The 26,280-nt window shown below is 44.6% G+C and overlaps 1 protein-coding gene across 1 annotated transcript in view; it reads right to left on the bottom strand.

Annotated features, from left to right (window-relative positions):
- Positions 1-26,280, bottom strand: part of LOC139756157 (probable cytochrome P450 49a1) — a 134,397-nt gene that overhangs the window by 11,919 nt on the left and 96,198 nt on the right. Inside the window, exons 4-7 of the mRNA XM_071675332.1 lie at positions 18,635-18,777; positions 16,593-16,690; positions 6,420-6,634; positions 662-863 (exon numbers count right to left, since the gene is read on the bottom strand). Of these exons, the coding sequence (XP_071531433.1) occupies positions 662-863; positions 6,420-6,634; positions 16,593-16,690; positions 18,635-18,777 (658 nt within the window). The remainder of the gene's footprint in view (positions 1-661; positions 864-6,419; positions 6,635-16,592; positions 16,691-18,634; positions 18,778-26,280) is intronic.

The raw sequence follows: 26,280 nt of genomic DNA on the forward strand, positions 1-26,280 counted from the left end.
CACCTCCCACACACCCATGGGTACAACCATAACCACCTCCCACACACCCATGGGTACAACCATAACCACATCCCACACACCCATGGGTACAACCATAACCACATCCCACACACCCATGGGTACAACCATAACCACATCCCACACACCCATGGGTACAACCATAACCACCTCCCACACACCCATGGGTACAACCATAACCACCTCCCACACACCCATGGGTACAACCATAACCACATCCCACACACCCATGGGTACAACCATAACCACATCCCACACACCCATGGGTACAACCATAACCACATCCCACACACCCATGGGTACAACCATAACCACCTCCCACACACCCATGGGTACAACCATAACCACCTCCCACACACCCATGGGTACAACCATAACCACATCCCACACACCCATGGGTACAACCATAACCACATCCCACACACCCATGGGTACAACCATAACCACATCCCACACACCCATGGGTACAACCATAACCACCTCCCACACACCCATGGGTACAACCATAACCACATCCCACACACCCATGGGTACAACCATAACCACCTCCCACACACCCATGGGTACAACCATAACCACATCCCACACACCCATGGGTACAACCATAACCACGTCCCACACACCCCCAGCGTGTGGCCAGTACCTGAAGATGGTGTCCTGCGCGGTGGCCAGACGTCGGTAGGATGCGGTTGGGAAGATCTTATGGAAGGGAGGAGCGAAGATGGCCTTCCCCAGCACCTCGAGCGTGTCTTGGTTTGCCCTTATGATCCTCTCTGCGGTGGAGCCACAGGCCTGGGAGGGGTTGAGACAACCCAGACGAGTTCCAAGGGACGGTACGCCCACGGCTGTGTGGGAGAGACGACATGGGAACACATGGGAAGAACAGGTAACAGACTACTTGATGATCCATGACAAGGTTACCTGATGGAGGAAAGTATGTGGGAGTACAGAGGAGGACGGATAACAGGAGACCTGATGATATACGAGTGTGTTATCTGCTGCACGACTGCATTGGTTTCCTAAATTCCTTGTGGCAAGACTGGTCAGGATGAGTGAGTAAGAGAGAAAAGGCAAGAGACAAGGAACGAAATTGTTCTTAATCTTAAAGACATCCATATTCGCCGCCAGTCAGGAATATTTTCTGAAATTCATCAGGAAGACACGAGAACAAAGTGGGTTTGTGTCTTTGAACTATTGCGCAGCGTTGTGCCCGTGAGGCAACGTGGTTCTTGAAAACCCCGAAGGCAAATATGCATCAGAAACTTCTGACATCTTCCACAGTGGGAGTGAAGGAGCTGGACATGGTAAATATGAGATATTAATACGGAACTGGTCTTATAGTTAAAGTTACCGACAATGTGGAGAGGTTCAACAAGTTTCTCGGTCACTGAAATTGTCCTTCAGAGAAATACTGAAATGCAGAGGGACTGAATTGTTCAATGCCACCATTGTCTGCTCGCTTTCAGGAATTACAGTCTGTTACACAAAGCTGTACATACATACTGACATATATAGATACTTCCATACATACATAGATACATACATACATATATAGATACATACATACAGTGTAAAACATTTCCCCGTAATTTACAAATGTGAACGCCATAGTGATTTTTGATATAGATGATACTTTAGCTAAGATGTATTGTTTGTTAGAAGATAGAAGTACTTGATCTCCTCTTAGAAGTGATCCCACAGAAACAGCAAGTTTAAGAAAATATGAGTTCCTTAAACGCAATAATGAATTAATTAGAAAAGAATCTATGAGTCCTTCCTTGCCTTACATGTATGGTTTGACTAAGACTCATAAACCCTGAAAGATCTATATATATATAGTCTATCATATATATTGTCAAACTGGCTGGTCATTATTCTGAGTCCATTGACTGACACAACATCTTGTTCTCATAGCAAAAACAAAATAGATCTTGTGGACAAATAAAGTAGTGTCCAGCCTGATTATACATATAAGCTTACTGTACCTTTTTTTGTTAAATTAATGTATTCTTCAGCAATAATGATAAGGTTAGGGAACGTCTTAGAAAGGATTTTTATATCTTCTCAGAAGGTTGTGTGTATAACATCCCAAGCACCTGAGGGAACACTTACAACTGCCGGAAGTCCAACGAAATACAGCAAGACTGACGCCATACCTATCTGAATTAGACGTGAGGTGAGGGAAGGAAGTCCTCAGTCTTGCCAGACTGTCAGAAAAGAGGATATGAGGAGACATGACACCCATCTGAAGGGTGGGATGGAGACGCGATGTCGTTAGCACAATTCCTTGATGCCCAGAGACACTCCGTACTAGAGGCCATGGCAAGAGGCTAGGCGAGAGGAACACTAAGAGGGAAGTGAGGGAGCATCAGTTCCTCAGCAAGAGAGTAGCGGACCAGCTGGAGAAGTTCAGGGAAGATGAAAGGAATGCAGATGACATCGTAGACAACAAGAGGTGTACAAGATGGGTATTCGAGTCCACGAACGGAAGAGAACTCCCTACATATTATGAATGAATGGGTGAACTCTCTCTCTCTCTCTCTCTCTCTCTCTCTCTCTCTCTCTCTCTCTCTCTCTCTCTCTCTCTCTCTCTCTCTCTCTCTCTCTCTCTCTCTCTCTCTCTCTCTCTCTCTCTCTCTCTCTCTCTCTCAAGCCGCTAGAGGTCAACTGTCGACCAGATTAACCCCTCCCTCCCTCCCTCTCCCAAGTGGATGACTGTATTACGCGTGAGTGGACCTACCATCCGTACACAAGACTCACCTTCCGACGAATTCACTTGTGGAAGAGACATAAATCATACAACTTTACCAGTGAACCACTGACCCAGCGAGTGTCCCTCAAGGGGCCTGCGACTGCGCTGGGTCACCTGAGTGTAAACAACATAATCATCAGATGTGCAATGTATGAATCATAGAATCAGCTCAGTAAAACTTCCTGTGTTGTGTAGATATACTTAACTCATGTGCTTACCCGAAGTGTAAAATGGTCCAGCCCTTCCTTGACATGTAGCGTGCATGTGGTTAATCAACTATTTACTGTTATGATCCACTCATTCTGTAATTCTTCAGCTGTATATTTGAGGACGATTGGCGGCCTGAATTCAATAGATCTTTCTTTCCTTATTTATTCATACTATCACACACACACACACACAGACACACACACACACACACACACACACACACACATGTTAAAAACCGGAGCTGCTAAGACACCCCAGCCAGCCAGCATGTGTCAGGTACACGAGGATATGTAGCAGGATAAGACAAGATGAACAATGAATATTGTGAACATTTTCCTTGCATTATGAGGTGAAGGTAAACTGACACGGCCGAGGGATAGAGCAGTACAGGATGACACGAGGGAGCGGACGACGACGAATGTTGACCTAACCTTGAGCAGACAAACCGGGAGGAGGTACACACGACTCTACACACAGGTCATCCCGACGAGCGTGAGGTCCATCATGTACTGGAAAAGATAATCAGAAAGCAAATGGATAATGTCTTGCTGAGGAGAGCCTGCCAGAGAATCAACATGGCTCCAGAGGAAGCAAGTCAAGTGTAACGAGTCTCCTAGACTTCCACGAGAGAGTGAGCCCCACTCTGGGCAGACGAGGAGGATGGTTGGGTCGTCTGCACTTAAACTGCCAAAAATCATTGACATTGTTTGCCACAAGACGCTGCATCTCCAGACATGAAGAAGGGCAAGATTCTTTGGAGTGATAAAAGATTACCTCAGCGGAATGGGTCGTAGGTAGCGTAGCAGAGGGACTGTACACCGACCTGCATACTTGTGTCGCTGATGCCGAGGTCATAAGGGAACTAAACATCGAGGAGGATTGTGTGAGAAGCTAGACAATCGCCATATACATGGTTGATGAAATCTGGACCGTACACAAAGTAACTAGGATGAAACATAGCGCAAAAAGACCTCGATATGAATGTCATCCAACGGAAAATAAACTGCAGGAATCTGTGTGTGAGGATCTTGAGAGTCGACCTCGTCCCTCACCTGTCACTAGACTCCTACGTTATGAGAACAGTGAAGGAGACAGCTGTGTTTGCAGGTAAACAGCAGAATTACTTTCAAGTATGTGAAAAGGTTGACACTCAGCAAGCTGTTCGTGTCCGACACAAGACCAAGACTAGATCATACTTCTAAAATTTGATTATCGCAATTAAAGAAGCTTCCGAGGAAGGCAACATACCAGCATTAAGGGAGAAAAGCTACAGGAGAACCTGAAGGCCATATATTTACCCACCATGAAAGAGAGAAAGGAGAAGGGTGACCTGATCACAACCTTTGATTAAGTTAATAAACCACATTGATAATGTCAACTGTCACCAATTCTACGAATGAAACAACCACGTAACAACCAGAGAACATTACGTGAGAGTAAGTAAAAAGCTTGTCAGAAAAGGTGTAAAGTATTTTATGACATGAATATTGGATGAATGAAATGTAGTGAATGATGAAGTCGTGAATGTGGACAACATAGACAAGTCTTGAACATTGTGTGACAGTAGGCAGAGCTCACGAGACATCGGCCCTCCAACGTAGCCACCCCCTCTCCCTGTATTAGATATCCGTCATACATATATACGCAGACGCAATACACATTCTTACATAGGTTTAGAAACTCCCTTATGTATGTACTCATACAAGCACACATACACACACACACACACACACACACACACACACACACAAAATGTATACTGAGAATGGTACGCACATACATGCATACATACACCAATTCAGATATGCGCATACAAAAATATACATCCACGGACACAACCCTCCACCCATCCAGCGGGCATGCCACCCCCACCCCCCATCCCCCCACCAGGCATGCCACCCCCACCCCCCATCCCCCCACCAGGCATGCCACCCCCACCCCCCATCCCCCCACCAGGCATGCCACCCCTCCAACCAACCTCACAACAAGGAACGCCGTCCCTCCAACCCCTAATACCAGGCAGGCCGTCCCTCTCACTGCCCACAACCCAGCAGGCCACCTCTTCTACTCCTACAACCAGGCAGGCCACGCCACAACCCAGCAGGCCACCTCTTCTACTCCTACAACCAGGCAGGCCACGCCACAACCCAGCAGGCCACCTCTTCTACTCCTACCACCAGGCAGGCCACGCCACAACCCAGCAGGCCACTGCTCTAACCCCCAGCAGCCAGGCAGGCCAACCCCTCCTTCCCCCAGCAGCCAGGCAGGCCAACCCCTCCTTCCCCCAGCAGCCAGGCAGGCCAACCCCTCCTTCCCCCAGCAGCCAGGCAGGCTACCACCACTACAACTAGGTAGGCCGCCCCTGGTCAGGCCACTACCACCCCACCACTAGGCAAGGTGAGGCTACCGAGGGAGGGAGGGAGGAGGCAGGAGGGGAGAGGAGGGAGGAAGGGAGGGATTCGGGTTATTGATCTGCCACATCTGTCTCCCCTTCCTCCCCTCTCCTTTCCTCTCCGTACCCTCCCCCTCCCTCCCCTCCCCCACCCCAACATCCACCCACACACACACACACACACACACACACCGGAACTAGCATCCTTCCACCTGCTGCTCCCCTTCCTCCCCACCCCAGCATCTCCCCTCCCTTCAGGTGCTTTGTTTTCCTTCATAACCCTACGCACCCAGACCCACCCCCTCTACCGGAACTCGTGTCCATCCTTATTCGCCCATGATGGCTCTGGCTCCCTCATCCCTAGGCCATGCCAGACACCACCACATCATCCCTCCCGTCCCGTCCCATCACGTCCCGTCCCGTCCCTTCTCTATCCTTCCAACAGCAACACAAAGGAGCCATCTCTCTCCTAGGATTGCCTTCCTATTACCGTTCCTTTTGTCCTGCTGGTCCTCCCGTCCGGCTCCTCCTCCCTGCTCCCCTGCGTCACCCGGAAGTAGCCTCCTTCCGCTCTGCACATCCTCCACCGGAACCACTCCAGGACTGGCTCTCTCTCTCTCTCTCTCTCTCTCTCTCTCTCTCTCTCTCTCTCTCTCTCTCTCTCTCTCTCTCTCTCTCTAACTTTAATATAATGTGAACAAGGAGGAACAATCCCTTCACAGAACAGCAATATTTGTGGCAGATTACAAGCGTATTCCCCTTTTCTTTTGTCTCTCTGCCATCTTTCCAGGCTGGTCGCCCTTCCCATGTCCTCTCCCTCCCATCCCTCTCCTGTATGAACAGCCAAGGTGGTCGGAGGTAATGTTCATCGATCTTCTGAACTTTCTCGCTGAACTTGCGAGTGACTGGGCAACAAGCGGACGAGACCTGCGAACGTCCGTGTCTCTAAATCCATCACTGTACGTCCGTGGCTCCTCTCGTACCCCTCACGTTATTCCACTTCTCCCTCTTCCATCCATCCCTTCCATCCATCCATCTATCCCTCACCTTCCAGGGTGTAGTGGAAGAGGAGTGACAGAAGGTCAGGTTCGACGTGACAGTAACGACCCGTCCCTCCGAACTGATCCATCAGAGAGCGCGTCCTGAGGTTCCGTACGAAGTCCTGTGCCACCTGGGTCTGCCCTGGGCGGTAGGTGCTCACCACCTGCCGTCGCAGGAGGGAATGCACGGCACTACGCAGCCGACGCCACTCTGGGCCGTTCCTGTGAGGGAGAAGAAGAATATCAGCGCCTCTGTCCTGGGAAGGATTGGTGCTAGAGGTCCTTGCTGGATACTGCGGTGGTGGAGCAGACACAGAGCAGGAGGCGCCCGCTGAGAGGTCCTCTTTAGTGCCGGGTCAAGGCAGCTCCTCAGAGCCTTTTAATGGTCTATAAGAGAACATGACGGTGATTAATGGTCCTCATCTGGTAATGGTTAAGGGAAAGGGGACACGTAGATATTGTTCTAAGTGATGGAGTAGGGGAGTGATGAGTAACTAAAGGTTCTTTATAGAAGTACGAGAATGGATAAGGGATACAATGATGACATCCTTTATTGTCGGTGATGAGAGAGAGAGAGTCGTAAATTCCGCTTTTAAGAGAGAGAGAGAGAGAGAGAGAGAGAGAGAGAGAGAGAGAGAGAGAGAGAGAGAGAGAGAGAGAGAGAGAGAGAGAAAACTGCTCTGGTCTGTTATCAAGGATATCAATTTGTTCTGGACAGTGACAAAGGATTGAGCCTTATGATGAATGATAAGTGAAAAGAGCCTAGAAATTTGTGATGAACTGTGCAGGACAGACGCAGTTAGAAAACGCTTTGAGTAATGGTTAATATGTGTAAGATCTACAGTCATTCCTTATTATGGTTGGTTGTATCAGACACAAAGGCCAATGTTATGAAGTATGAATCTATAAGTAGACTAAGATACAGTGTAAAGGTCATCAACAACCGTTGTTGATCAGTCAACTGGTGTTTACTCAACCTTTGATCAATATCTGAGTACACAAGGAGAACAACATCCACTTGTCGATGATCTACCTTCTGAAGAAGACGTACGACAACACAACAAGTCTCCCGGAAACATAGCAGCAAAGCAGAACATAAAGATGACGTCAGGAAAATGGATGAAGTATTTTCACAAAAGTGACGTCAAGGTAAGTGTACATGGAGCTATGTCGGGCGAGGAAAATGTTTGATCAGTGATGCTGCAGACAACTGTGTCAGGTTCTCTCCACCTGAGGGTAAACAGATCTGGTTCAGACAACGACAGAAGGTGTTATACAGAATGTTGCTCCGCAGATGACGAGACAATACTTAATATATCATCAAGTACAGAAGAAGTGGAAGAAAACAGGAGAACATACCTACATATGATATATGATGAGACAGAAGAATCTGATGGAATTTATTATACAGAAATTTAAACAACTTATTTTCATGGATTATGATCATCTTCCCAGCACAACAAACTGGAGATGATGAAGACAATGTGTCGCACTTCAACTCTCTCAAGAAGAAACATAGTAATTAAGACGTATTAATCATGTGGGATGAACCAAGTAGATATCAAAGTAAAATTGACGGAAAGTTTGTGGGAAAGATGTAAATATTGTTTCACAGAGTCAGCAAGAATAAGCAAACTTGCCAGAGACGAAGACAGACACGCTCAAAAGAAGCCTTGATGAACGGCTGAAGACACTTCCAGACACACCTACGACTGACCACTGTATAGTATATTGTGGCAGACAAAATAGTTGTGTTTATCAACGAAGACGTGCGGTGGGCGCTACGCGTTAGCCCCATCAGATGGCAATATCTCATCGTAGACATTATTGGTTAGGTTGATAGGTGTTCTCTCTCTCTCTCTCTCTCTCTCTCTCTCTCTCTCTCTCTCTCTCTCTCTCTTTCAAAAGAAAAACACCTTACACCAACATTCCCAACACAGCTAACAACAGTAACACACCTGAGGGTGTGTGTGTGTGTGTGTGTGTGTGGGCGGGACGGACTACTGCTCGCCTTTAACGCTTTATATCTTTCATATCATTTTGCTGGGAATAAACCCAGGCGTCACCTGGCTATACGCACGTCAGCAGAAAGGAACAGACTGCTCGACCCGGCTACGTCCACCTGGGTGGACCGTCACACTCGGTCAAGTTCGCAGTTTCACCTTTTTGTTTACTTTTGTGTCACTTCAAGAAAAACTTTTATTTTAGTATTTTACTTTTATTCACCAAATGTTGAATTAATTCTAGACTGTAATGGTCTTTCTAGCTGATGTTGACTACAAGGAATAATAGAAACAAGATGATCACTATCAAAGTTCGAACCTGGTTAGCTTTTCTTTCGAAGCTTTGTTAGTTTCTTCAAAGATTCGTGAGATGACTCAAAGCTGCGTTTTTAAACTGCTTCGTTAGATTTTGTAAAGCTTTGGTAGTTCATTCAAAGTTTATTTATCACATTCAAAGTTTTGTTAGTCAGTACATTTCTTCATTTCGTTCAGAACTTTGTTAGTTCATTCAAGGCTTCGTTTGTTTATCTGAAACTTAGTTAGCTGTTCCAAGGCTTCTCTATTTCATCCAAGGCTTTGTTAGATTGATACAGTTCGTTAGTTCATTCAAAGACTCGTTTGTTTGTTCGAAGCTTCGTTGACTGGTTCAAGGCCTCTTTAGTCCGTTCAAAGCACAGTTAGATTTTTCAAAGCTTTGTTAGTTTATTCAGAGTTTCGTTAGTTCGTTTGAAACATCGTAAGCTTGTTCAAGGCCTCTGCAATCTGCTCAAAGCCATTTTACTTCGTTCGAAGCTTCCTTTACACGTGGAATTAAATCCTGTTCCTACGCGTTGCTGTTTGGGCCTCAGTTATTTGGATTACTAACAACTGCGCATGATCGCTTTCTAAGCTTCGCTAATTACCGAGGTCTCATTCGGACACTTCAATCAGTTTAACTTCGCCACACTTCAGTTTCTTGGGGAGCTTTGTTAAGCGTTTCGGACACTTACTAAATCATTTGGTCGCATTCAGATCTCAACAAATAGATATTTGGACGACTCATCCATAGAAAAACATAATTAGATCATTCTAGTCGTGTTCTGAGCATCAACATTTATTGAAATAGTTTCCAGTTTTTATTCCGAGTCGTTTTCTGAACTTTGCACACAACTATACTACTTCCATGTTTCTCTGGGCCATCTTACGTCAGTGGACGACCAATGTCCTCCAAGGTCGTACTGTGAGTTTTACCTGCCCGCTAGGTAACATAGATACACCACACACAACCTTTGGGAGCCAGAATCTATTCACAACATCCACAACAGCCATGTTGTAGACATGTTAGTCTTGTCAGTATAATGTAGCCGCAGGGAAACCATCTCCAGGGTGTTCACTTTTGCCTCACTGACTTGACCTGACCTGACCTGACCTACCTTGTTGTAATGACTCAGGATGGGAGGTTCAGAGTAGGAGAGGAAAGACTGGGATGAAGGAAGAAGGCTTAGGATGGTGGGAAAGTTAGGGATGAGAGAGAAGGGTTCAGGATGGGAGGGTAAAGATCAGGGTGGAAGGGTAAAATTCAGGATGGAAGGAAAGGCTTCAGGATGGGAGGGTAAGGTTGAAGGTGGAGGGTAAGGTTCAGGATGGAAGGTTTAGCTTCAGGATGGGAAGGTAAGCTTCAAGCTTCGGGAAGGGAGGTAAAGCTTCAGGATGGGAGAGTAAGCTTCAGGATGGGAGGGGCTGGTAAGACAGCTACAATATGTCATGAAAGAAATTCTTGTCATACCAGAGATTATTGCTCAGAGATGCGGGCCTTGGTCTCGCTATGTTTTTGAATGCATTTATTGGCAACAACGAGGATTCCTCTGATGCTGACGGCCAACGGAGGCCTTTTGTCATAAAGAATTTCCTCTCGAATTTCTTTTTCTTTTTTTTGTCGTCATCGATGTTGTAGACGTGCGATATAGATTGGTTATTGTCAGACCTCGTGTTAGGAACATGACCTCGAGACCAGAAAATCTCTCATACCCTCCAAATAATATATCTCGCGCTGGAATACTGCAGAAGTAAACACCTCTAAGGATGAAGACACGCCATAGAAAACTTGACAGATAAAATTTCAAGTAGTTGTTGGTAGTTAGAGAGCAGTGAAAGGGAGGGATAAAGGTGTTTGTTGGGTTACCTGGAACTGGCTTTGAGCTGGTAGGACTTGATCAACATATGGACAATGCCTGGCTGATTGTTCGTTAAAGATGAGAAATTACATATATACCTACTTTCATACTTACATACATACAAATACCTGCCTACATCCGATAAACTGTTATTCATACATTTATTTACATACATTCATAACCTTTTAGCTTATCATGAATCTTGCCGTCATCACTCATAACTCATTGTACACAAACATTATCAGCGATATACATTTCAACACTTCAGTTTGCAGTTCAGAAGTTCTGGGTCGACCATTCGCTTCGCTTCTTAAATCTATTTTGTTTACAGACACGCTGTAGGATCCCCAGAGTAGGATCACGATCAGATCCTCTCCAGGACGACCACTGTAGGATCCAGAGTGTAAGAATAGCATCAGATCGTCTCCAAGAGACTCACTTTAGGACCTCCAGTGTAGGATCAACTTCTGATCCTCTCCAGGAGAATGCTTCATTTTTCTCCTGTAGTTCAGTTCACTACAGGTTGCAACACACCTTATTAGGATAAGTATTGTCGTTCATGTCTTTTAGTCCCCAAGTGTTAATTTCAACTTCTATAGTTTCATCATACCACACAGCCACGTGATTTTTAAAAGAACGAATCTAAGTTGATATGGGACCTGATGATGTTCTGTGTTTGGACCAAGGCCAGATTTACATTCCAAATCGATAAGAAAAGAAACGTCCCCTGGAAACATTTCAAAGTTCCAATATTTTGAGAGATATCAGTAGTCGGCTCCAGAGAAAATGAAATCATTTCAGATTAACAGTAAACCTACGAGGGAACGAAGCTCTAGTACCACTGAAACACAGTCAACATCAAGGATTGTGAACAATCCTCTGCACATCAGACGTCCACAGACGCAGATCCTTCACACACGATTCACATCAGGAGTGAGGTAGGCTGGGTGTACCGCCCGGACAGGGATATCCATCAGACAAGAACCTCATAATGTACATCCTCTACAAGCAAGGCTTCATCACATACTAATCCACATGGTAAAAGCCCTGTAAATACAAGCGTTATTCATATGCTGCAAGACGATGACGTTTCTTGCAGTTATAATGGATTAAGATATACCCTACTGGTACAGCTTCATCAAGAAACTCAACTACAGGTACGGGATCAAAAACCGTTAACCGTCAAACTCAGTCATTCACCATAAAAGAGATGTTGTATTCTCATAACTTCTTCAGACCGGGCCATAAACAGATGAGGCTTATAGCCCCTTTCAAACATTACTTCTTCAAACAAAACCTATTTCTATAAAATCAAGAAATTAACAGACACAACCTAACAACCAAAATCCTGACTACAATAAACGTTTCAGTCAAAATCCTTCCGACAACCAGACACTTCTCTTCAAAGACCAAACGTCCGCAACACAACAACATCAACCATCAGGAAAGCCAGTACATCTGGAAACTCTTCGCAAGGCCACGAGAGACGAGTTCCCTGTAGAGCACATTCCTTAAAGCAATATCGTCAAGTGAACAAGGCCTCATACAGCGGTATACACTACGTAAAACCTCGCCAACACAAGATCCAAACAAATACATCCGCCTCCAGCAGGACCCGTGAAGGCACAACACCACAAGCATGACTTCCATTAACGACTATCAGCAGTCAACATCCTTCCCACCCGAACAGCTACAATGTTTCCAGGTAAGTGTAGCTGGTCTGATCAGGCCAGACCTCAGGTCATGTGAGCCAGACCTCAGGTCATGTGAGCCAGACCTCAGGTCATGTGAGCCATTTAAGCAATGTTTCTAACAAGAGAGGAAAGATTAGACTCCTTTGGGTACAGTCGCTTCAGCAAGAACTCATACCAGTGTAAATCCTCTCATCAATACTTCTAAGGCGAGGGCATTTTCTACAGATTCTCCACACAAAACACCCGCACTTCCACTTTCTTCAAGCACGACCTCCACCAATATACTCTCTTTAAGCATGACCTCCGCCTGTATAGAACCATCACTCCTCAAGCACGACTGTATCAGCACACTAACTTCAGGAGGTCCAGTATACTGGTGTAAGATCCAGACAGCCACAGCCTCACACAGCTCCATACAGGAGTGACTGACTGATACAGGCATAAGAGGCGTAAAACTCCTTACGGTACAGCTCAGCCACTCAAGACCCCAACAGATGTCTCATCTCCGTCAAGTGTTGAGACCCTTTACATTGCCACACGACGGGGTTGACGTGGCGTGCACGTAAACTCCTTCAAGAAAGAACCACTTCCGAGCAGCCACTGCTGCCTAGCGTTCCTTTGGAGGGACCTGGGATATCCCAGTCCCGCTGAGGATGGTTGAGCTTCCCTCTCTTGTTGGAAGGACAGTCCTTCCCTCCCTCCCTGCCTGCCTGCCTCCCACAGCCGCGCGGACTCCTTAGAAGAGGTTGATCTGCTCAAAGTAACTTTGATATTGACTTAAAATTTTATTACCCTTATCTGTTGTGCACACACACACACACACACACACACACACACACACACACACACACACACGCACGCACACACACACACACACACACACATATATACACATTAATTTCCTACCCCAGATGTTCCGTTTATGTTCATGAAACTTCCGCAGCGATCTATTAATGTGTGTGTGTGTGTGTGTGTGTGTGGGGGGGGGGGGGGGGTGTAGGGCAGTACAATCAGTGTTCAGTATGTACACTGAGGTGGATGCATGGTCACATCCTGGCCATGAAGGGTCATGAGGTATACTGAATCAATGTTTATAATGCTGTAGGGACGGAAGGATGGTGCCCGGAGACAGCTTACGTTGTGATACTACGTTAACCACACATCAGTAATCCTTACGTCACTTGACCACAAATTGTAAGTTGCTGGTGGTCTGGCCATCAACCACTGCCCACTGTGAACACGTCTGAACCATCCCCATAGTTCGTTAGTGTTCCGACACGCTGCTTCGAACCCCGGGATACATTTTCGAAAGAATAATTCGACCTTTGTTTTTTTTCCCTGACGCCTTCCCTCACTGAGGAGGAACTCCTGGTGCCGCCTGCCCCTTGCCTGGCTGCCCCTGCAGCAGCTGCCCTCCTCACTCCCTCACATGGTCGCGAGTTCCAACGGAAAATTCGTGAAATTTTCGCCATTGTTTGTGAAAGAAAACGTGTAAGAGAGAGAGAGAGAGAGAGAGAGAGAGAGAGAGAGAGAGAGAGAGAGAGAGAGAGAGAGAGAGAGAGAGAGAGAGAGTACGTGTGCGTGACATAAGTTAATGAAGAATGTAGGAATGGATATTTCAGTTTCACTTAATTGTGAGATGTTAGAAACATAGCTTCCTATAGTCAGTGTTGTCTGCTTCTGTACCGTCAGTGTAGTTTGGCTAGGGTTCAACGACTAAGGAAAGATTAATTGATGATGACTGTAACGTCCTCAGCTTCACTGAGGTCAGTACAGGTAAGACCTTCATCAGGTAAATCCTCCTCTGGCATCATCACAGGTGAGAAGCGATGATAGGACACCCAGGAGATCGTGTCCTCAGGCAAGGTCCTGCGAGTCTGGTCATTCTAGTAAAGACGCTGTAGATCAGGTCCTTCCAACAAGAATCTCCCTTACGAAAGACCCAGCAAGACAGTCAACAACTTGATCAACACTTGGAGTACAACCAAGATTACAACACTTGGAGTACAACCAAGATTACAACACTTGGAGTACAACCAAGATTACAACACTTGGAGTACAACCAAGATTACAACACTCAAGTGACCAATCAAGATTATAACACTCAAGTGACCAATCAAGATTATAACACTCAAGTGACCAATCAAGATGTCTTCAGACGGTCTCCAAGCATTGTTTCATAAAGTACAGAACGTAGTAAGCTATGAACTATTCGCTCACCTTCACGTAAAATTCGTACAAGACCTTCAACCATGACCTCAAAGAATATGAGCATCGATGAAGACCCAAACAGTGATATTTCTACAACTCTTGGCAAGTCAGACCACATAAGACAACGCTAATAAAGATACAGAATCTTGTAGTATGATCCTCTTAAGAAAAATACTTGCAAGCAACACTTCTATGAGAGTTGAACACTTTTAGGTAGGATTTCCAAAGGGCATGATACTTTCTTAATCGATACATCTTCACAAGGTCTTGAGAAACAAGTTTATAACCATGAAATCTTGAAATTGATTCTGCACAAACTCAGATCATTAAATCTTCACAACCTTAGATTATTAATTCTCCACAACCTCAGATCATTTAATAGGAACTAGAGAGTAACATTACTTCGAGCAGGACACTCAAAAGTACCACTCCTACCACTCACATCAAGCAGAACCTTCAAATGAACCACTTACTCAAGCAGGATCCTGCAAGTAAACAACTCAAATATGAACTTTGGAGATGTTGTACTGAGCGCGATGTGTACAATACCGTCACGCAGGAGAAGCCTTCTCACAAGTCAGACTGAGACAGTTTCTTTGTAGTAGTCGCATACAAGTAATGATCCTTTCATGTAGAAATGTGCAAGCACGACACCTGCTGGTGCAGTTCCCTCCATACAGACTTCTACAGGTACACCAACTTCATGTACAACACTGCCTTCTAGAAGGACGTCTATAGGTACACCAACTTCAAGCAAAGATCCCCACAAGTAAAAATTCATCCCAGAAAGATGGCCACATATGAGACGTCCCTGGAGCGGATCCGGCTGACATAATGCCACTAACAAGGCTTCCGTAGGCGAATCCTCTTTGGGATACGGTCGTGCGGGTACACTGCTGCTGGGTCAGACTACTACGGATCTAATCCTTTGACATGAGATCCTTAAGATGAGGTTCCTTCAGGCAACAACCCCATTGTCATAGAAACTCACTGATGCCCTACGTGCACAACCCATCAACAGACGAAACTCCTCGAGGCAAGTCATCTCCAGGATTAACCTCTTCCAGCAAGACACAAATGCATCTACCAAGATCTTGTAGGTAAAACAACCTTTACAAATGTAGCTCCTTCAGGTATCCTAAAAGTGTAAACATATGAGCATATCCCTTATAAGGAAATCCACCTAGAGCATAAATCCTACAGGTAGGACCTCTATAATCAAGGCCCCATACATTCATAGCCCAACAAGTAAAGTCTTCACAAATAACAATATTAAGCAAAGCCTCCACAGGTAAGACTCCCACGGCTTGAGGGTACGAATACAGCCTCAGGTATATTTACAACCGATCAAGTAAACTGACCTGAGTGGGAAGACCTTTAAACAGCATCCAACAGATGACAAGATAATGTCAATGGCCAAACGTCCACCAAGACGAACTCAGCTTTAAGATTCTTGACAGTAGACACGACACAGTGGACACGACACAGTGGACACGACACAGTGGACACGACACAACCAGACAGAAGCATTTTAACAAGGTTCCTACGTCCTTTCGTGTAAGATTCCTTCGCCTACAAACTCATCAGTGAGGAGGATTCCCCTGCAGGTATTGTTTCAGCCAAGATTCATCCAGACACAAACTCTTCCTATGTCATGATTCCTATCGGAAACACCACCATCGCCTCAGCCAAGAGAGAAAACTTCGAGGTCCACCTTCAAGCTAGACCATATAACACTCTCAAAGGTCTCAGTTGGTTTAGACAATTCAGTCGACACTATAAATGATGCACCCTCTTTGACCGAGATCCTTACAAGGTAGACACTTGTAAGTAGAAAACTTGCTGTTCTCTGTAAGACTTGGTAGATCTATAACTTCTGCTGGGGAAATTCTGACATTCTAAATTCATCCACATCAAAGTCAAATATTTTCTGATAAGTTCCTAATTTCAGGTGGTCGCCAAACAAGCAGAGACCAGGAGAAATTCAAACTTTATATCGAACAAATCCACAGATAACATTATTAGAAATAGCACTTTCCCACATTTACATATAAGACATTCCACAATAAGACCACAAGAAATTTCCCCCCTACATTATAACCACCAGAAGTAGACCCACCCGGGTACGAGGCCAGGCGAGGAGAACCAGTGTGGACGTCTGGCTCTGTAGTGTGTGAGGATATCCAGCCCTGGACGAGCTGGGTAGGGACCCTCTGCCTGCAGGAGGATAGAGACAATATTCCAGATTAATTATCTGAATTTTCTTTTCAATGGGGAAATTTTTTCTGTAAAGTAGACAATATTTTTCAATTTAGTAGAGATGTGTTTTCTTTTTAATGGGGAAAGTTCTTCCTTTAGATGGGGAACTTTTTATTTCAAATAGAAAATGTTTTTTCTTTTAAAGGAGAAAATTCTTTTCAAAAGAATTTTTTTGTCTTTGAAATGTATAGTTTTTCCTTTTAAGTGAGTAAGAAAATTTCTTTTAATGAAGACACTGTTCACTAGTAGGTAACAGGAGGGAAAATGGTTCCTGAGTGTGGGTGTGATGCTTCTGGTAGGTATGAGAGGTGAATTGTTTATAAGTCTAACAGTGAGGCAAACTCTCTCTCTCTCTCTCTCTCTCTCTCTCTCTCTCTCTCTCTCTCTCTCTCTCTCTCTCTCTCTCTCTCTCTCACACACACACACACACACACACAGACACACACACAGATATTTTTCCTCAAAGTTCAAAGGTTATTTGTGATGAGAATGGGAAAGGGACACACTCAAGGGTCCAGTCAAGGGAGATCAAGAGACGTCAGTGGAGAGGGAGTATGAGGGATGAGCTCATACTGATGAAGGATGGGAGCAGAGAGAGAGAGAGAGAGAGAGAGAGAGAGAGAGAGAGAGAGAGAGAGAGAGAGAGAGAGAGAGAGAACCAGTGGAGCTCACGGTAATACATGAGAAAGACAGACAACTGAGGGCCCAATGGCTTACATCTGGGTTATCTGTTTTGAACTTAAATATATTCGCTTCTCCGCATAGATAGAAATGGTAATGATACAACAGTAAGAAGACTCTCCCCAGACCCTCCACTCTCTTAACAACAACAACCGCCACGAAAAAGTATGGAAGACTACCAGTCATTGGTGAAGTAAGCCTACATGGAAGTTAATAGGATGGAAGAAAAGGGAAATCCTGCTATGAAATATAACTCCATTATTCCACCTGCTGCTGAACTGGAGTATATTCTTAAGGTCTGCGATGAGGAAAAGGAGGGGACCTACCAGTATGGGAGGGGACCTACCAGTATGGGAGGGGACCTAACAGTATGGGAGGGGACCTACCAGTATGGGAGGGGACCTACCAGTATGGGAGGGGACCTAACAGTATGGGAGGGGACCTACCAGTATGGGAGGGGGACCTACCAGTATGGGAGGGGGACCTAACAGTATGGGAGGGGACCTACCAGTATGGGAGGGGACCTACCAGTATGGGAGGGGGACCTAACAGTATGGGAGGGGACCTACCAGTATGGGAGGGGACCTACCAGTATGGGAGGGGACCTACCAGTATGGGAGGGTACCTACCAGTATGGGAGGGGACCTAACAGTATGGGAGGGGACCTACCAGTATGGGAGGGGACCTACCAGTATGGGAGGGGACCTACCAGTATGGGAGGGGACCTAACAGTATGGGAGGGGACCTAACAGTATGGGAGGGGGACCTGATCATATGAGAGAGAGATCTGTGGGGATCTGTCAATATGGGAAGGAACCAGAAAGTATGGGAAGGTGAGCAGTGAGTATTGGATGGAACTTGATGATACAGGAGGGAGATCTGACAGTCTGGGAGGGAGACGTGACGGTGTGGGAGGCGGACTTGAAACCTTTCATCCCTTCCATTTAACCCCCCCCCCCCCCCCCCCCCCCGCCATTCCAGTCTCACCCTCATCCTCTCTCTCACGTCTTGCACTGCCTCACTCACCCTCACTCTGCCTCTCTCACGTCTCAAACTGCATTCCTCACTGCCACACTTCCCTCCTCACCCTGACCCTCCCTCCTGTATCTCTCTCTCTCTCTCTCTCTCTCTCTCTCTCTCTCTCTCTCTCTCTCTCTCTCTCTCTCTCTCTCTCTCTCTCTCTCTCCCCGAACTGTCCTTCGCTCAATCTCGCTCCCTCACCTGGAATATCCTTCTGGTGTCATCAGGCTGGAACACTAAGACCATATCCAGACCTCCAGTCAGGTTGGAAACCTTGACTATAGGACCATACTCCTTGTACAGCTTCCAGGATGAGTTCCAGAACTTCTCCAGTGGGTAGCCACCTGCAATTTCAACAGAATACTGTTTTAGTATGTATTGTAAATTCCACTGAAGAATAGGATACACATAGAAAGTGCGCGAAAAAAAAGACATGAAAAAATACGCAAAGTATATATGACCTGTGTTGGTAATATGGAAATTAGAGTAATGGTAAAGTAAATCATGTAAGATTATAACACATGGCGGAAAATATAACTTTTTTTTGGAAGCTGAAACTTTGAAGTTTAATAATAAAACATGATGGAATTTCATTGTGTTTTCTGTGTTACCGACGTCGAAATTTTCCAGTGCAACTATGTGGTGCGTCGCGTCAGGTCGGCGGGAGAGATATTGAAACGCAGGTTCGTCTCCTCGTCTTTGGTGGACCTCCTCGGCGGCCAGATGAAAGTACAGACAGTCGGGGCAGCAGAGACGCGAGACGAGATTAAAGTTCCCGGGAAACTGCTGCCTGAAGGAGCGGCGGTAGGGGCGCAGGGGGAGTGGAAGGACGTCTTGAAGAAGCAGAAGCTAGACGGAAGGAGGAAGAGGTGACGCAAGGAAGAAAGAAGAACCAGACAGAGGAAGGGAAGGAAAGGAAGAGGTGAAACAGAACGAGGTGGAAGGTACGGGAAGTTAGACGTGAAGGCAGAATAGAACACGAAAGGGTAACAACAGTAGGAACATTAATAAGGGCATAACAGACCAGGACGGGGCAGCAGAAGAGAGAGAGAGAGAGAGAGAGAGAGAGAGAGAGAGAGAGAGAGAGAGAGAGAGAGAGAGAGAGAGAGAGAGAGAGGTGAATCAAGTACTGACAAACGTCACTACTGTGGTAACAGAAGCATCAGCAGGGAGGCATAGGCGAAGATACACTGACCACACAGACTCAAGGTCCAATCGAGTTTGTCTGGCCTTAACACTACTCATGAAGCAATTATCTTACAAGCAGCAGAGGCTCTGTGCCCACCCACCACTCCCTCCGGCAACACACCGGACGGGAAACAGGTGAAAATAAATGCTTTGCACGACTAATACGCCAGATGGAAATATTTTTTTAGGAAAGTAAAAAGAATTATTTTAAATATGTCATGCATCTCATCACCAACAGCGTACATCCTTTCACATTTTGCTAGAAAGACGGTAAACTTTGAGCTCCACATTCGTGACTTACCATGTCCATATTACTCCTGATGTGGAAGGATGATACAATCATTCTTTCTGGTTCCCTTAAAGTAGAAAACGCGGGTTAATCAATGTTGGTAAATTACCGCAGTATGGTTAGGGCGAGATCATTGTGCAATGAGGTAGCATGATATACCTCTATTTCATAATGATACGTTAAGATCATCATTCAGTACCAGAGAGTGACAGGTGACGATCAAGCATAATGTTGAACATATTAATTGTTGCTTTAAACAACATGTTCTACGAGCTTATTCTTCTCATCAATAATGTCGTTGGTAAGAATTATTTCATACAGTCTAGATCAACTCGGTGACTTCTAAGTTCTAGTCTATTTCTGTCTTTGGTAGTGGCTACGATACTGGTTTTAGGTGAGTGAGTCTTGAGATTTACATCGAGCCTCACCATGTTATGGTCACATCTTTTTAGATGTTGGCCAGCACGAGTTAAGTTTCCTGGGAACTCTTGGGATGTGACGGTTTGGCAGAGAAAATCATCTTCGACAAAACTAAGTTTAGCAGATTCACTTTCTACTAGCGATATACTTCGCCAGTTGATTACTGGAAGATTAAATTCCCCAGAATTATCGAATCTCTGTCCTTTGTTGCTCTTTGTAAACTCTCGTTCATGACAGTGTCAGTGTATTTGCTGGCTGACTATGGTACTTTGAACTCACAAGTTATCATCAGCAGCAGATGTTGTGCAAGTCTGAATTTCAGTGGGATGTAAATATGATTTTATGTACAGTACAGTTCTACCTCCTGAAACCCCTCGAACCCTTACATATGATTTATAGTCTGGCAAATTGTACACTCTAGCTGGATCGTTGTTCTTCGTGTTGAGAAATGTTTCTGTTATTCCAGTAATATCAACGTGATCAGCATTTTCCAAGCAATACCATCCACTTATGATTCTTCTGACTGATCTTGTATTCATGTAGAATAAATCTAGTTTCCTCCTCTCATTTTCATGCGAAATTGTTGTTATATCTTAGTAACTATCTGTGTGACGAGCTCCCACACCCGGCCTCCCAGTCATCGCTGTCTGGTGCTGTGGGAACCACACTCGACCTGACCTTCCCCGAGTTGAGGACGCTACACACAAACATTATATTCTCCCTCCCTCTCTGGCAAGGTCGATGACCTACACTCTCACAGGTCACTCCCTGATGACCTACACTCTCACAGGTCACTCCCTGATGACCTACACTCTCACAGGTCACTCCCTGATCACCTGCATTCTCACAGGTCCCTACTTCCTGATCACTTACACTCTCACAGGTCACTCCCTGATGACCTACACTCTCACAAGCCACTACTCCCAGATGACCTACACTCACAGGTCACTACTCCCTGATGACCTACAGGCTCACAGGTCATCATATGGGCAAACCTCATCTGATTTCCAGGTTCTCCTGCGCTACAGACGTCTACTGTTAGTAGAGAATCATCAGGTCCAACCCTGGCGTGGGTTCCTGTCACATGAGAAGTTGTTCTCTGAGAACATTACTGTACTCCCGCTTCACCTCCTCCCACAAATCTCTTCCTCACAAACGAAAGACAAACTCCCCGCGTCTCTTAACCCCAGCACCAGCGTTCTCCGGACCAGCGTTCTCCGGGCCAGCGTTCTCCGGACCTTCTTTTTGATAACGCGACACGAGCGTTCTTAACGCCATGTAACCGGAGGTGATGCCAGGAGAATCTGTTATGTATAAAAGGAAATTCCTCGAGGCTATGTGCCCTACCATGGAAATTGAGGAAATGGTGAAGGAAATGTAATATGTCTGGTGAGGCAAGCCAGCCCTCCCCACCACAGGAGAAATACAGCCGCAACCCACACTACCATAGCGGTTATACTGACGATTTTTCACGCACTTTTCAAATGAATATCGACCACAACAACACACAGGAAAGTCCCTCTCGCTCTCAAATGGTAGGCCTGGGTATCGGGAGGGATGGTGACGGGGCGTGCAGTAAACCAACGCTTCAGTGGCTGTCAAGTATCACGTCTTTGCCCTACATAGCTGTCTCATGCTTCTGCATCACCCACATGTGGCCTTTTCATCCATAGATAAACAATGTCTCCAGTTCTCACACAACACTTGATATGTGAGAACAACACTTGATATATAACTCACACAACATTTGCTCTTCAAGATCATATACGTTCCCACACTGAACACTACGTGATGCCGCTGTCTTCCACGAAAATATCATCGTATATGGTTGAAAGTACAGACTCTCTCTCTCTCTCTCTCTCTCTCTCTCTCTCTCTCTCTCTCTCTCTCTCTCTCTCTCTCTCTCTATCTATCTATCTATCTATCTATCTATCTACTCCCCTTTCTTTCAATCTCATCCTGTCACCAGCTCTTCCACCCCAACATGTGAAGCATCTATCTCCCCAAACGTTTTCACCCATCACTCCGTCACTCTCCCCACCTCACCTCCCCAACCTCCTATTATCCTCAATATGTTGTAACCATAAATTTCCCCTACATTCACTTCCATTCTCGTTATCAGTCATCAACTGAAGCTCAACACAGGAAGTACTGAGTGGAACTGTGGTTTATCGGCTAGCGTGTGACATCGGTGGCAAGACCGATGTTATCGGCTAACACTTAACACAGGAGCGAGGGTCTGAGTACTGTAGCCGTGGATTTAACTTAACAAAATGATGCTACTTCCGCGCACAGCTTGGCTCTCCAGCTGATCATGAATCTGTGTCTATCACTTCAGCTTTCATGCCATTCATATTAATGAGATTAAAGTACGAGAATCTAGAATTCAAATGCATTTTAAAAACTCAGGCTAATGCCTGGCAAATATTATTTTCGTTGTTACTGAAGGAAATCTCTGACCTTTGTGTACGATTATTTACATTTATACAAAGTAAACTTGCTGGAAAATAAACACAGAAGATCCAAGCTTTCCACTACATTTCAAGCCATATTGAAGGATCTTTCAAAAGGTCTGAAATACACTCGAAAGCTTGGAACTTCCGTGTTGATTTTCCAGCGCATTTATACACGTGTTTCACGTGTGTGTGTGTGTGTGTGTGTGTGTGTGTGTGTCTTGCTGCTATGCATGATGGTCGGGGACGCTAACCGCTCGGCTATAATCGCCCCTTGAATAGGGAAATGACCGCTAATCACATGCCACCTCCCACCTTCCCTTCACCGGTCAGGCCAGTGTATAGTGGAGAATGGCACAGGAAAGACAAAACTTTTGTGTTGGTGTTGAGACTTAACAACTTTATGAATTGTTTGCACCTGATGATGAAGCGGACTGTCTCCGTGAAACATGTAGTGATGCGTGTATACAAAAATTACATGTTGAATAATAGCATCTGAACTCCTATAATTACGATTTCAGCTTCATAATGAGGAAGCAGAAGAGGGTGTTTTGAAATGGTTTGGTCACATGGAGAGTATGAGTGAAGAAGGATTGACAAAGAGGATATATATGTCAAAGGTGGAGGGAACGAGAAGTGAGAGACCAAATTGGAGATGGAAGGATGGAGTGAAAAAGATTTTGAGCGATCGGGTCCTGAAGATGCAGGAGGGTGAAAGGCGTGCAAGGAATAGAGTGAATTGGAACGATGTGATATACTGGGGTCGACGTACTGTCAATGGATTGAACCAGGGCATGTGAAGCGTCTAGGGTAAACCATGGAAAGTTTTGTGGGGCCTGGATGTGGAAAGGGAGCTGTGCTTTCGGTGCATTATATATGACAGTTAGAGACTGAGTGTAAACGAATGTGGCCTTTGTTGTCTTTTCCTAGCATTACCTCGCGCGCATGCGGGGGGAGGGGGTTGTCATTTCATGTGTGGCGGGGTGGCGACGGAATAAATAAAGGCAGCAAGTATGAATTATGTATATGTGTATATATGTGTATATATGTATATATGTATATATGTATACGTGAATGTATACGTTGAAATGTATAGGTATGCATATGTGCGTGTGTGGACGTGTATGTATATACATGTGTATGTGGGTGGGTTGGGCAATTCTTTCGTGTGTTTCCTTGCGCTACCTCGCTAACGTTGGAGACAGCGACAAAGTATAATGAAATGAATAAACATATATATATATATATATATATATATATATATATATATATATATATATATATATATATATATATATATATATATATATATATTGTAAATGGTACATTGCATGATAACATGACTAATGATCAGTGGGATGAGGTGTGAGGCAGTGTGGGTCATGGAAGGATGGTTAGGTTTGTATGTATATTTAACCTTTGTATATGTCAACAGTGTCGTCACAACTCGGCCAGCTGAGCACATGGAGCGCATGGTGGGATGTATATCAATCATGTCGATATTCTCTTTTGATAATGTAATTAGTTGGGCGATATTTTATAACCACGTCTCGCGTGGTGCTCACTCATCAAACTTTTGGCTTGATAGGATAAGCGACATCTGGTTAGATTATAGACAATATTGTAATAGACGCTCAAATATTTGGTTGAATTATAGACAATATTGTTATAGACGCTCAAATATTTGGTTGAATGATGGACTATAATGTTCTCAAGGCACAAATACTTGGTTGAATCACACACAATATTTCTCTCTTAGCTTAATAGTTGGTTGAATCATGGACAATATTAGCTTGAATCATACACGCTATAAGTTCACGTCATACACAACATTACTTCTATAGTATACAGAAATGATTCGCGTCACATTCACTAATGTGTAATTAGATGCGGGAATATATATTGCAAGGAGGGAACCCACACACCCGCCTGGCCTTAGTAACTGGCGTTCTTTAATCTGTTCTCTGATTGTTTTCTAATCATCCTGACTACAGGCGATTCATTAATGAAATTTACGTTTGTTGACACGATGACGTCACACGCGACACACCTGGCAGCATGTTAAACCAATTCATCAAATACACAAAATGTCTCGTAGACCTACAATGGCATCTTACAAGATGAGAGGGTCGACCCAGAGCCTGACTGCCCCCCCCCCCCCCCCCCCCGACTGTGTATAGCATTTTCTAGCTCCAAAATGGAACCCGAATGTAACGTATGGCTTCATCCTTTAAACTACATAATCCCATGAAAAACTGTATTTAGTGAATAACTAATAACCGGAAAATTAATGTATGTTGCAGCACTAAATTACTTCCTGATCATTGGTCATACCCGAGCCAGTGTGTCCGTGGTGATTCTGGTCAGTTTGAGTCAATTCCCTGTACAACCTGGACCTGATACCAGAGGAATTATCATAGTATCATCATCATTTATCGTAAGAATAATGATCATCTATGATGTTATCATCAGATCAATATTGTCGTACGTATAGTCGTTTGTATCAACAGTGTATTAGAGAATATGATCATCTTCCACATAGATCGCTTATCACAACACACATCTATATCTGTGACCATTGCTTGCTCTGGCTTTGAACTATTCTCTATGAGTCTATATCTAACTTAGGTATTGTGTTATTTTCTTCCATTGTCAAGAACACAAGAGGCAACGAGCGTGTATTGTCTCACGATCATCTTCACTACCTTGGCAGTTGACAGACCTCAGCCCAGACAACCAACCAACCAGTTGTTCTCTTGTACATACGTCATCATCATCTTGTACATACGTCATCATCATCATCATCATCTTGTACATACGTCATCATCATCTTGTACATACGTCATCATCATCTTGTACATACGTCATCATCATCTTGTACATACGTCATCATCATCTTGTACATACGTCATCATCATCTTGTACATACGTCATCATCATCTTACATCCATCTGGAAGACCAGCCTACAGTGCTAGGATTCCTCATACCATTATTATCATTTTCGTTATCATTATCGTTATCATTATCATTATCATCATTATTATTTTCACACCAGTCAACACATCTCAAACACCGATATTTCGTATATAGATGTATTCTAACCATACGTCATCGCTTGAACAAGAAAAAGATAGCCTGACCCTTTAATCTGGGTCAAAGGTCACTGACTCGGTGTCTATCTTTACCTCCACAAGAGTTCATGGAATAGTATATATATATATATATATATATATATATATATATATATATATATATATATATATATATATATATATCTTCCTGATGGTCCAGCTGTACTCAAAGATGCATCACATTCTCTTCAAACTTGATCCATCATAATTGAAATTCAGAGTAAAAAAATACCGACGGTTCTTGACCACATCGACACTTAAGTAAGATAACGCTGGTAATTCCCGACTTTGTAACGATGATCGTTCAAATATGTTCCATATTCTCTTATAAGCTTTATCAAACCTGTGTATTATGGTCAACAAGA

The sequence above is a fragment of the Panulirus ornatus genome, chromosome 20, assembly GCF_036320965.1.
Source record: "Panulirus ornatus isolate Po-2019 chromosome 20, ASM3632096v1, whole genome shotgun sequence".
NCBI classification, from domain to species: domain Eukaryota; kingdom Metazoa; phylum Arthropoda; class Malacostraca; order Decapoda; family Palinuridae; genus Panulirus; species Panulirus ornatus.